The sequence below is a fragment of the Limulus polyphemus genome, unplaced genomic scaffold (genome assembly GCF_000517525.1).
Source record: "Limulus polyphemus unplaced genomic scaffold, Limulus_polyphemus-2.1.2 Scaffold2116, whole genome shotgun sequence".
In the NCBI taxonomy this organism is placed as follows: Eukaryota; Metazoa; Arthropoda; class Merostomata; order Xiphosura; family Limulidae; genus Limulus; species Limulus polyphemus.
In genome coordinates, this window is record NW_013667726.1 from 180447 (window position 1) to 193908 (window position 13462).

A 13462-nucleotide genomic window follows, 5' to 3' on the forward strand; every position below is an offset into this window, starting at 1 on the left:
AATATATATATATATATATATATATATATATTGAGCCAGACATGTACCTTGATTTTATTACATTTTATGAATATGGTAAATGAAAAAAAAAAAAAATAAAGTTAATATTTGGAGAAAATTATGGAAGAATTATTGTTTAAAGTATAATGAAATGAATGCTATCTTGTTAATGTATTGTTTTGTTTTTTTCATCATTGTTCTTATACTTTCTCTAAATTGGACTGGATCTAAAATATAATCTTGATGAGATTTCTATAATACTGCAAATGTTCCCATGCAAATATAATAACAATTTATATGACTTACTTTTTTACCTACAAGTTTTGTATTTTTGTTCTATGATTAACTTTTTGAAAAGCTTTAAAAGATTTTGTTGGTTAATTTCACATAACCAAGGTTTGGGTAATTTCACTTAACCCAGGTATTGGTATTTCTTTGTTATTACTTTGGTACATGTTCATGACATGGAGAAAAAGCAAGAGATTTACTAGAAAATGTTCATTATAGCTTTTTTGCTGTTTCACTGCTTTAGCTAAAATTTATTTGCTACTTATCCTGTTAAGAACTTTAGGATACTGAATGTGAATAATTACATGGAAGTCCACTGTAAGTTTCCTAGAAAGTATACCATTGTGTAAAGTAAAAACAAGTGCCTTAACTTTGAAACAGTGCTAAGATACTGAGATGGAGCTTTTATAATTATACACACACACACACATAATTTGTATTTTGTGTTACAGTTATTGTAATTGGTTTGTGGTGATGTTGCTGGTGAATGGGGTTACCATTATATTGGTGCTATAGTAGTAGAAACTAAAGCTTGTGTTATTTGTGTATGTATAAACAGATATAACTAACATACATTAATGTATCTTGGGATTTAGGTAACTTCATCTGTTTTCAAGTGTTTAGGAAAAGTGTATGGTTATTTTTTTTGCCATAAACATTTGTTTTGTTTGATTTTTAAGTTAAGACACAGTTATGATTTACTCCAAAACAATAACTATCTATTGTCAGAGTTTTTTGTTTGATTTTTTATCATTTAACAATTTTCTTTACATTAATTTTGAGGAGTGAATATGGGTTTTATATTACAAAAATGATGTTTATGTTTCTTAAAACATGTTATGTTGCTCCTTGGTAAAAGCTTTGACCTTTGAGTTAATTTTCAGAAGATAAATATTGTTTTATTATAATTTTGAAACGATGTTCAAACTGATAAAAAAAAAAGTATGTTTTCAGTTTCTTGAGGAATTTGACATGTAGTGGAGTTATTCTATTTTCTGTCAAACCTGTGATATGAATTATAGAAAAAAAAGAGATTTTATTTGTTATTAACATAAATTACTATGCTTGTTGTTGCAACAGCCCACCTTTTTATCAATAGAGAAATTTTTCACTAGGGGACAGAATTTAAACATTTAAGTCAAACATAATTTTTTAATGCTAGAATGATTCTGTTATTTATTAACTGAAACACTGTTTTAAATAATGATAAGAATCTTGTCATGTGATGTCTGATCCTGGACTTTATGATGTTTGTCTCATTCATCAACATCATTAACTAGGTAAGTGTTTGGATTTTCGTTGTTAAACATTTCACAGACCTTTATATGTTTGCCAATTTATCAACTAATATTATATGAAACATACATTTAAACTCTGAAACAGCTGAGAAGTATAGGGTCTCAAGTATGCTAGTATATGACCAGTTGGGCCTGTATTTAAAGCTACAGGTTTAAAATATCCATAATTGGGTACACGGTGTTTTGTCATCACAGTATCACTACCTTAAAATGCATGGATTTATTAATAAGGTATGCACTAATTGCATTTAATTCCATAAATTTGAATAGAATATCACTGTATAATTTTGCAGCATTTTCAAGTGTCAGTTGCACTACATGGCAATATTTATGTTAAAGAAGTATCAGTATTTCTCTTACACATTTTATTGGTGATGCAATGCATTATTGAGATTTTGTGACATTACAGTAGTCATTCACATGAGACTGGTAATAATTAGCATCTACAGTTCAGTAGTGTTGGTCAGTATCAGTTAATGAAAATGTAATATATGATGGTGTGGAATTTGGAAACAGCTGATTTTTGTTTGAGTTGTGGTTGGTGAAGCTAGTTATATGAAATAAATTAGCAAAAAAAATCTTAATGCCTCTTTGTTTTCATTAATAAAGTAGAGAAGTCTGTTTCAGACTGAGTCTCACATAAATCACATTGTGATACACGCGAAATTTCAAATGAATACATGTAGCTAATAAATTAAGGACGATGTTCTTTATAATCTAATTCATGTTTAAATGCAATGACTTATTCATGTAAAAAGTTTAGCTTAAATCTGCTGAACCAGTTTGACAGAAGTTAAACATTCCAATCTTCAACACAAAAGCTTTGTAGACTGTGGATATAAAATAGCTTTTTGTGGGAGCTTTATTAGTGTGCATACCCAAGTTTTCTAACATTTATATTCAAATGACAAACTAGCACAAGGAAAAAAACAAAATAAAGTAAAATCAAAACATTAATGACCAAATAATTATATTTGTGAAATATTGTGCAGCTGAAGTTTATGTGTAGGTTCGGTTATATATTTTTTTTATAAAAGAACTACTGTAAAAGAAGTTAGAGATAAAGTTTTTTTTTTTCAATCTGTAAGAATTTATCATCTCACAGATATTTAAGTATCAAAAAATAAATGTCAATGAGTTATACTGGTTTCTGGAAATTCCATGCCTCATCAGTAACCCTGGACAAAGGCAAATGGAAAAAATGTAGGATCAACATGTGAGTAAAAAACATCTCAAAATACCATACATATACACTCCCCACTATATGAAGCCTTGTCTTATTCTTTCGATTTTCCCTTGTCCAGGTTTACTGGTGAGGGATTGAATTCCCTGAAATCAGTACAACTCAGTGACAAGCAGTAAATCAAGTAATAAATGTGGTTTCATATTTGCTTTTCAGTATTTTGTTTAGCTTTACAACTGAGTAATTCACAAGAATAAATTAGTAGCATCAGTGCTGCATATTCTTGAAATTCCTATGTAAATATAGGATCATTGTGTGAATAAAAGACATCTTAAAACACCATACACATTTAAGTTTTTTCTCTTTTTTTCCTGCTTGAGATTGGTATTTTGTTATTTTAATTTAATATTTAGGATTTGTTTTTGTTTTTAGGACATATCTTCATAATTTTAAAACTTTTTCCCTGAAACAAATTATACACGTGTAACATTAGATACACCTAATAAATTTAACAAAGAATTATCTATGTTACTGCACAAAAATGATTGACGCTTGCAATTTGCAAATACAAGAAAGCATTTACATTTGACATAATACAAAATTTATTATCAGAATTAAAAATTATTAAGAACTTGTAAGGCTACAGTCATAATTCTCTTTTAACATGCATTATTTTTATTTCTTAAATAAATATTTTTCTGCAATTTTTTTTAGATTTAACTAATGACAATTTATTAAAGATATGTACTTATGTTAGTCTTAGAAATTTGACATTGATTTGAAACATTTTCACTGAAGTTTTTCTTTTTACTTAAACATATCTAGTTCACATCTACATTGCTTCAACAAATTAGTGCCATGTAACAAAATATTCAGACTTTCTATTTGTTTGTGAAAGAATAATGAATTTTTTTTATGAATGTGAGAAAACATATTGTACCTCCCAAACATGTGAATATCCACTTAAAACCACAGGTGCAAGCAAGTCTTAGAAAGGTATTGTTTAGTTAAGGCATTATATTGAAATAATCCCATACAGTTTTAAGCATTTTGAGGGATTAATGCCCATTACATAGGTAAGTGTCAAATACTTGAGATACAGTGTGGTATTAATGTCTGTCTGTTTGTTTACATAACAAAGTAAGCTCTTGATAACAGTTCTGAGTCATAAAAAATAACTGGGCAATGGCTGTCCCTGTGGTAGGGCTCTGGATTTCAGAGCTGGCACCACATATGAATCCATACAGTATCACAAAATATTCCCCAAACTTTAAACTGTGGATGTGTTATAAAAATATCAGTCAGTTGTTAGCAAGGGTGTTGCTGACTGGCTGCCTTTTTTTTTCTGGCCAGTAGCTTAGTATTAGGAATAGTGGCAGATAGCTTTAGTAGCTTTGTCTTAAATACAGAAAATAACTATTGACAAATTGAAATATAGCCAAATAAAGATGCATTTTAATATTTGATCCTACAATCTTCAACCAGTGAATTTGTTTCCACACTTGCATTGGTCTAAGACTTGTTTTTTCTTCTGTTAGTTTGTGTGAAGCTGGTTAAAGAAAAATTTAATTGTTCACTATTGTTAGTTTATCACTGCCAGAATATTAAATCTGCTTTATGCAATAGTAACTAGAAATTTTAAACATAAACCATTAACAGTCAATAATTGTCAGATTATTGATGCCACATACTACATCCCTTGTACATTTTTGTAAAATAATGAAGATCCCTATGAAGGCAGACTGATAGTTTTATAGCAAAATAAAAAACTTTTTGTTTGGCCAATATTAGCAACAATAGAACAAAATGTAGTGATATTGATTTTTATTATGATAGCTAAAAATGTCTTGCTTTTATTCTCTCACTGCATTTTGAAATATAGCTAATAATATACTCCAACATAACCTTCAAAGCTCTTAGGTCTTAATGTTTAAATTTCATATTCTTTCATTTCCTTAACACACTTTTTGTAACTTGTTCAGTTTTTTCATGTTCTTTCTCAAAAATGATTAAACAAATAACTTATGACTTCATATTTTTTCTTCTTTCTTCATGCTTGTTTTCAAACTTGTGTAAATTATGTGTTTTGGATTACTGTATGTTTTATTTTTTGGGCAAGGTTTTTTGTTTCACCATATATCTCTTGTTGTGCTAAGAATTTGGTTTTAATTGTTTGTTAATTCAGAAAAACAGATACAGATACTTAAAAATCTAAATAGAAAAGATGGTATGAAGAGAATAAAACAAAGTAGATTTTAAGTATGATTTTTTTTCCTGGATAAGAAACAATCTAACCCTACACTGACTTTTTTGCTATATACAAGTATTCTAAGTGAGTTTTGCTTAGCCAGAGAGACATTCTGGTATGAAAGACAAAAAAAAAGTTCAAATTAAGCCTCTTCCAATTACTGGCATCAGAGTAATTTGTTTTTCTTTAATAGGAAACTTTGACAAGGCAGGAATTAAATTAAGTTAAAATTAAGACTTTTCAACTACCTTGGCTCTTGAAGCATTATTTTATTTTCCTTACAACTAGTAAATTTTACCTAATGGGAAGTCATAAGACACAAATAATTAAACCAAGTTAAAACTTAGCTTCTTTCATTGGCTGTTTTTTTAATGGATTTTTAACAGTACTTATCTCTACTATCATTTTACTTGTCCAGGAGGAATTCTAGTTTAAAAAAATTACTTTGTAATTATGATAGTGTCTTATCTTTTTAATGAAGAAATATATAAGTAAGGTTATCTTTCAATTAACTCATAAAAATTGTGTCTTTATTTTTTATGGAAAGTAATAGTATGGCAGTAATTAGATATGTTATGCACATATGTCTTTCAGGTGGAGTTCAAATCAACATTCCAGAAAATAAGAACATACACAGTGGACAGCCTGACAATAACAGGAATTTCAGTTTTAATGTAAGAACAAATCTCAGTTATGTTGTGTCAGTATACTTAGTTGTTTATACAAACTGAGTTTATATGTAGTTAAGTTTGAAGCACATTCTTTCTCAGTTTTTCCACAGTACTTAGAAATTAATTCTATTTTTAGTACACATGAAATTGAAAAAAAAAAGTGTATTTTTTTTTTAAGTAGTACCTGAACTAAACTTATTTTGATAACTTTTATTCTATTCAGAGTGGAAACAACCAACAGCCACCATTTAAAAGTAGTCAGAATGGTAAGTTTTTGATATGTGTCATAATAGTGTAAATATTTAAATTATTATGTTAATTATTCTCACACTTTAAAACTTGAAAATGTGACTTTATTAGCACACAGCAAAATTGTTAGTGTTGTTTATTACATATATGTATCTTGTTGTTCCATAATGGGTTCTACTCCCTTCAGTGGACAGAGCTTGTACAATTGCTATTAAGATTTGGTAATTTTTGCTCTTGGTGTTGATAATTAATGTAAGCATAACTAGTTTCTTTTCAACTTAAAAATTATTACTAAGAGAGTATAGTTCCAGATCCAGTTACATCAAAGAAGTTACATTTTTTAACTGCTGTCATGATGTTTAGTCTGAAAGTAACATTACATTCTCATTCTAACAGAACTAGCAAATTAGTATCTTTGTTTGGGCTCGTAAATAACCAGAAGATAACTACTGCTTCGTGTACATTTCATATCTTAAATTCACAGAGAAGTCTCCTGTACAAAATTAAAAGATATTTATGCAAGGAAACAATATTAATTTGCTGGAGACTTTATCAAAGCAAGACTATTCAAAAACTCTTAGTAGAATTGCCAAGGTGGATGCATACTATCATTCTGAAGAGCATTAAACAAATGTATGCCAGGTGCCAAATGTTCTTGGAAATTTAAAAGGATGTGCCCAATTGACATGAAAAATATAACAAAGATTATCTCCTACTAAATAACACAACATTGTCATTTCTGTACATTATTAAATTAAGTGTTCTCTGAATGTATTGCAACTAAAATAACTACTAATTTCACACTTATACAACTAGAGTAGAATATCTTTGGTGACATATATTCAGGTAAATATTTCATGCAGATGTTCTGCAAATAGTTATGACATTTTTGCTAATCAGTCATGGAAAGCTCATAAACATGTGCTAATCCTTTTACTTTGGTAAAGGTTATGTACAACAATGGCTAGAAACTTCTACTAGTTTGGCCCTGTGTCTGTGTCCACTCCCTGGATGGGGAGTGGGGTGGGGGGCTTCTCAAGGTATGAAATACTTACTTGTACAAATTAGTATGAGTTGTGAGTTTTTTCATATGTGTGTGCCATTGAGAATATTCAGTGATGCATCTTGGAATTATACCACACTTGAATCCATTTTCTAACTTTAAAGTGTTGTATACTATATTAATTTCTGTCCTTGTCTTCTTCAGGCATGTGTAGAAAGGTTTCTTTTTCACCCCAGCAACCAATATAAATTAATAGAAAGCTGTAAGCCAGCCACTGTAGTAAGTACACCAAATACACAATATTATGGGGAAAAGATTTATTTATTTGTGTTTGTTTGTTAGATATCTATGTTCAATTTGTTCTGTGCATAATTGCTCTGGAATTAAACTTATCTTTTTTTTACATCAATTCTTCAATACCACAAACATAAGCCAAAAATATTTTCATACCATGAACTTATCATTTTGTGATGTAAAACCATTTAAATGCTGAGTTTCTTTTGCTTGTATCGTCTGTAGACTTGTGGATCATTTGACTGATTTCTACTAAGTTGCCAGATAAACCCATGAATCTGTCAGGCATACATGAAAGGTTAATGCAACTTATCTGCTTGTGCCACACTAAATAGTTACCTTGGGTAATACTAGTTACGAAAGTCATATGGGGGCCAATATAGATTGAAATGGCATTTATATCCTGCTTCTAAATTTGTTTTTATTTTTTGTTAAGCACAAAGCTACACAATGGGCAATCAATGCTGTGCCCACCATGGGTATTGAAATTTAGTTTTTAGTGTTATGAACTTTTAGACTTACAGCTGAGCCACTAGGAGGCTAATATAAGTAATCGGCAGTTTAATGGATGTTGCTTTCCAATTGATACGTGAAACCATCGGTACTTGGTGAAACTCCATGATTACAGAATTAAGGTAAAAAACAAAGACAATTGTATGTTTCACAAACTTCAATTATTAATGACCATGGTTTGTAAACATGTTTATCATAGACTCTATTTTAGGGATGGCAAAGGTAATCAATAAATATAATACAAATATGCATGTTAAAAATCAACAATGACAGAGTTTTACCTTAAAAGATGATTACCACTCATTTTAATGTGTTGTTCTACCCAACAAGCCCAAAAACAAAGCAAAAAACCATGACTAAGATGCCAAACTAGAAAGTGACCAACCTACTAAATTGTTTATCTTTCTTTTTCTTGTTTCAGTCGAGATAACTCTACATCTACTTTATCAGTAACATCAATTTAAACTTAATCGCACTCTGTGTGTTCCTGGGTAGTGCATGATGTCATTACTTAGTCATAATAACTAGTACTAATTAAAAAAATCATAATTCTAGTGTAAACAATGCTGTCGTTACCCCTTGAAGAAAGCTAGTTAGCTTTCAGAAATATGGTGTTATTTTAAAAGCTTCAGTACAGGGTGAAGCAGGAATTACCAGCCAATAATAGATGAATATTAGATGATTGTAACATGTAGAATACTCAATGCATTGTACACTATACAATTAGTGTTTTTAGGGAACCAACCCCTATATTATGGATGAAACGAAGGAGTAAAAAAACAACTCAGTACATATAATATTAAATTTCATTACACACCTTCATAGAATACACTGACTTTCAGTCCAGGGAAAGAACGTCACAAAACAAGTAATAAAAAAGATTGACAGTGCAAACCCTAGGAATAATACACCAAAATAAAGATCATCACTATATGACTTTCAGTATTAAAATTTAATGTTAGCACTGTAAAATGCATATTTGACTTTATTATTTCAGCATTTGGAAGTAATATATTCTTGACTGTTGATATGCAGTTTCTTTATCATAATATCATGGTCATGTCAGGGTAGGCATCAGTGTAGTGTAACTAAGAGTCTAGGACTTATGTGCAAGGAAAACCTAGTTGAGTTAAAACATGTCTTGTTTATTACAGTCTATTACAGATTCTCACTACAAAGTCAGTCGATTTGACCAACCTCTTAATCAGTTTGTACTCGTACATTTTACAGTGTAACATTAACTTTTAATGTTGAAAGTCGTATAGGGATGATCTATGTATAGCTGTATCATCCTTATATTTTTGTTTGCATTATTTTTGGCACTACCATCCCTACATTATTTTATATTTACAAAATGTTTTCTATTACTTGTATATGCTTAACCAAATAACCAAAAGTAACCTTTATATTCACTTTGAGACAAGTGAGGTGAGAAGTGGGGAAGAGCTTAAGTTAGTTTATTCACTTAGAACTTTTTCTGGATTTGTTTTTAGACTTTTATTTATATGTAAAATTTCCAGGCTATTTAGTTTTTTTACCATTTTTCACAGATATGTAAAATTTTGCAGGTTTTTCAGATCAAATTAATGTTCAGTGTCATCAGGTGGTATGCAAAAGTTGAATTCATTTTCCTTAATTTCCAAACTCTAGAATGTTCTTTAATTCTTGTTTATATGGGACATACTGTTTAACGTATGTATACACTATTGCAGTTTTTACATGACAGTTGCTGTACTTTTCGATTTTGTCTTTGTTGTTACACAACATTTTGCCTAAATTGTTTGTACAGTAGAAGGCCAGTCTGTAGATTTTTTTTTAGTGTGTTATATCTTTTGTAATAAGATTTTCCATTGTAGCTTATCTTAAATCATTTCTTTTGTTTTCATTGGGTACAGTATGTGGGTTTATTGATTTTAAGTTAATAGTGTTTAATTTTTTAAACGACATGTCAATTAACTTAGTTGTATTACCATTGTTGACAGCAGTTTATTTTATTGTTTTTAATTCAGTTTCAAAACCACTGTACTCTTGTCATCTGAATACATATGTCCTTATGTCAAACAAAAGGCTTAGGTGCAGGTCTTAGCAGTGTTGATCACCCAGAATAGATTGAGACTTGAAAGTTGGAGAACTGAGCTGTATAATGATTTATATTTCATAGCACTGCTACAGCAGAAGTACATCTTCATTTTGTCACGTTGATATTTGGATTTATGCAGTGCAAGCACTAGATTTAGGCCTAAATACAAAATACATCATAATGTGTTCAAATGCAGTTAGAAGTGACTATTTAGATCCAAATATTAATCTATCTACATCTAGGCTAGCTTACTAAACTTTAGGCTTCAGCCACATGGCAATATTTGCCCAATTTAATAAAGCCTTCTGACTTGAAGTTGGCCATGATAATGTTGAATGTAAGTGCTCTGTATACAGAAAAAAACTTACCAATAACTGAAATTTCAAAGGAGCGCCTTTTCCTCTTGGTACCTTAAAATTTTGACGACTTTGCTTGGGTGGCATTTAATATTAATAATTTCATGCCTTTCTTGGTAGTTAGTGCTTCAAAATATGTTGAAATACTTAATATCTTCTGCATTACAGCCCATTGTAACTATCATTATTTCCTGCTAGGTAAAAAAATTTGCCTTAGCCTTGTGAATTTTTATTCTACTTCTTTAATAAATGAAGCTAGAAAATATTAAATGAATAAAACTTTTGATATTAGTTATAATATTGAAATTATAATAAATGTTGTTATTCATTAAACTTTAATTCCAGTAAGATACCTTACCTTTTTTCACATAATAGTTTTTCTTGTCCAGTGCTGCCCTCTGTATGCACAAGTTATTTGCTTTCCAGTAGCCTTGCTACTCCCACTTACCCCATGCGTTTAATGTGGTACAGCTGCACTGTAACATGCAACAACCTCCACCAGTAGGAGTGTGATACACCCTCCTGGCTCCCTCTGTACTGTAGAACCCTATCTTCCCTTCTCAATTTGGCACTGTAGCGTGAAGATGTTTTCCAATTTCGCTCGTGTTTGATTTGGATTTTTACTTTTTCAATTTTTTCAATAACTTAGTTGTTCCTAATTTTGATTTTCCTACAGTTACATGTGAGTTACTTGAGGATGTTAATTTTGTTTCCACTCTCAGTTGAATTATGAATTCTGAATTTCATATTACTACTACTACAATAGTTAACACTACTACTGCACCTCAACCTACAGTTTCTCAGGCTTCAGGCTCCACACTTTTAGCTGTGGAGGTCTCAGTTTTAGTATGTTGTAAATTGGAGTCCATTATGTAGCCTGCTCCTGATCCCAGACCAAATATTCCTTTTTCTGGTGAACCTGGACAAGAAGATGATGATTTGGATAGCCTCCTTCCTTTGCTGCGAAATCCTGTCTTCCCCCTGTGGATGCCCCCAGATTATCTTCAGCCTTTCAGGAAATGATATTACAGATACATTACTTTTTTGTCTGTATCTCCTGTATTGTAGGACTCCTTCCCTTCTATTTTACATTCCTCCCTTTCTTCTAACAACCTGGTTTTCCCTCCCTCCCTCTCCAGATATTGGAATCCATGCTAACCAATTTGTGGCACAGTTACATTCTGGGGCCACTATGCCATGTACCTCGGATAATTACACTTTGGTGTACCATTGCTCAGATTTTCCATTTCTTGACTCTCAAACCTTAGAGTCTTTAATCCAGGTGTGGAAATCCAACCCTCATATCTCTGTGAGATTTACCTAAGCCCAATTTTCCCACCTACATTTATCTCCTTTCCAGAGGTTATCCATTACTCTTCTGTGGGGTTGTAAAGAGAATATTTGCTCGCTTATGTATTCCACATTGGTGTGCTTGTCATCTTTGACCCTTTCCTGTCACACATGGCTCCTCTGTTATTGGGATCTCCTAGGTAAAGATGTGCTGTTAACTAACATGCACCTGCACACACCATATATATGGGACCTTTGTTTGGCCCCATTTTTATGTAGAACAGTTTTTGGAGATTTTTTCCGACTTTGGACTCTGGGGTGGAAGCTGCTCATCATCATTCCTCCCTTTCATTCTTGGTCTCTCACCTATCACAGCTTTTGCCCACTTTTGTCCCCATTTCCTCCCCTCCTCCTTCTGCACCTTTGCCTGTACCTCTTTACTGGGTCTTGGCAGCTAGCCACCAGATTACTCATTGATGGGACCCCACCAATAATGGTACTGGTGATTGTCCTGTAATTTCTGGCAAGGTCAGAGGACGGTTGGCCAAGTTTGTGCATCTATGGAATGCTTTTCAACTCTGATTCTTGGGTGCTACAGGTGTTGTCTGTAGGTCTTTCCCTTCAATTTATTAACCCCTCTATCTTATCTCCACACCCCCTCCCCTGCAGGATCCTATTTCTTGCCAATATCTCTCCAAAGCTGTTCAGACTCTTCTTCTCGATGATGCTCTAGAACCTGTCAGTCATCCATCTCCAGGAGTCTATTCCAAGTTGTTCATAGTTACCAAAATGACCAGGGAGTGGCATCATATTATAGATCTGTCCCATCTCAACTGTTTTATTGACCATCCTCTTTTTACTATGGAATCCTTCCTTACCCTTCAATGAACATTTACTCCAGGTCTTTGGCTAATGAGGGTGGACGTTGCAGATGCAAACCTTCACTTCCCTATTTCTCCAACACTTCAACATTGCCTTTGTTTTGTTTGCAAGGTTCAAGTTTATTAATTCTGTGCCTTACCATTTGGACTGGCATCTACATCCTACATATATCTCAGGTGTTCAGGACATTTGCTCGACTTATGCATTCTCACAGTCTATAGTACCACTATTAATGGACAACTGGGTGCTATTAACTCCATCCCATCAAACATCTCACGAGCACACCCAGTTGTTTCTTTGGGAAGCAGCTTGGGTGGGTTGACTTGTCAAGTTGTAGAAATATTTTCTTCTTCTGACCCAATACCTTATCCACTTGGGGGGTGTTTCTTAACTCCTGTCTCAGTCAGGCCCATTCTTCTGTACTTCATCAATCTTCTCTTTTTCTAATTGCATGTGAGTTATTTTTCTCTTTTGAGGACTTAGTCTTCCTTGGAAGCCTTCATTCCCTAAGGTTGTGCTCACATGCTCACCCTTTAGTGGGTGTTACATGATCAATGGAATCTTGCTCTGAGTCTCCTGGACTCTGTTATCTTTCTCACTACACGTCAACAGAGACAACACCACAACAGTTGTTCCTCTTCCACCTCCCCATCCAGGGCTGCATCTTTTTATGAACTCTTCTCTGACAAGTTGGTTAGCATTTCTGCATACATAGGAAATTGTGGATCTTTGATTGAGTTAGGTAGGCACATTAATATGCTGAAATTTCCTGCTGTTCCTCATGTCTCTAGCGAGGTGGTCCAAACTCTCCACATAGATAGATTCTCTTCTTTCCCATTCCATCCATCCTTCCTCCTTATTGTGGTATCAGAAAAAAATGGTGTGTTTTTCCTCGGTGGTCTCTGTGACATGGTTGTGCCCTTTCCTGTCCTATTATTCTTAACGTTTCAGAACATTTTACTTGGTTTTGACAATGGCTTTGCCATGTCTACCACTGCTGGCTTTAGACCGATCTTGTTCAAATCCTTCCATTTCTCTCATTCCCATCGGGTGTTTTCCTCTCTGGTCATCTCTCTTTCATTACTTTTGTCTCCTTTGTCCTCCTTG

At 32.4% G+C, this 13462-nt stretch overlaps 1 protein-coding gene across 1 annotated transcript in view; it reads left to right on the forward strand.

The window, feature by feature from the left end:
* LOC106465995 (protein casc4-like) overlaps positions 1–13462 on the forward strand; it is a 53465-nt gene that overhangs the window by 35665 nt on the left and 4338 nt on the right. Inside the window, exons 6-7 of the mRNA XM_013926245.2 lie at positions 5612–5691; positions 5912–5954. Coding sequence (XP_013781699.1) covers positions 5612–5691; positions 5912–5954 — 123 coding nt within the window. The remainder of the gene's footprint in view (positions 1–5611; positions 5692–5911; positions 5955–13462) is intronic.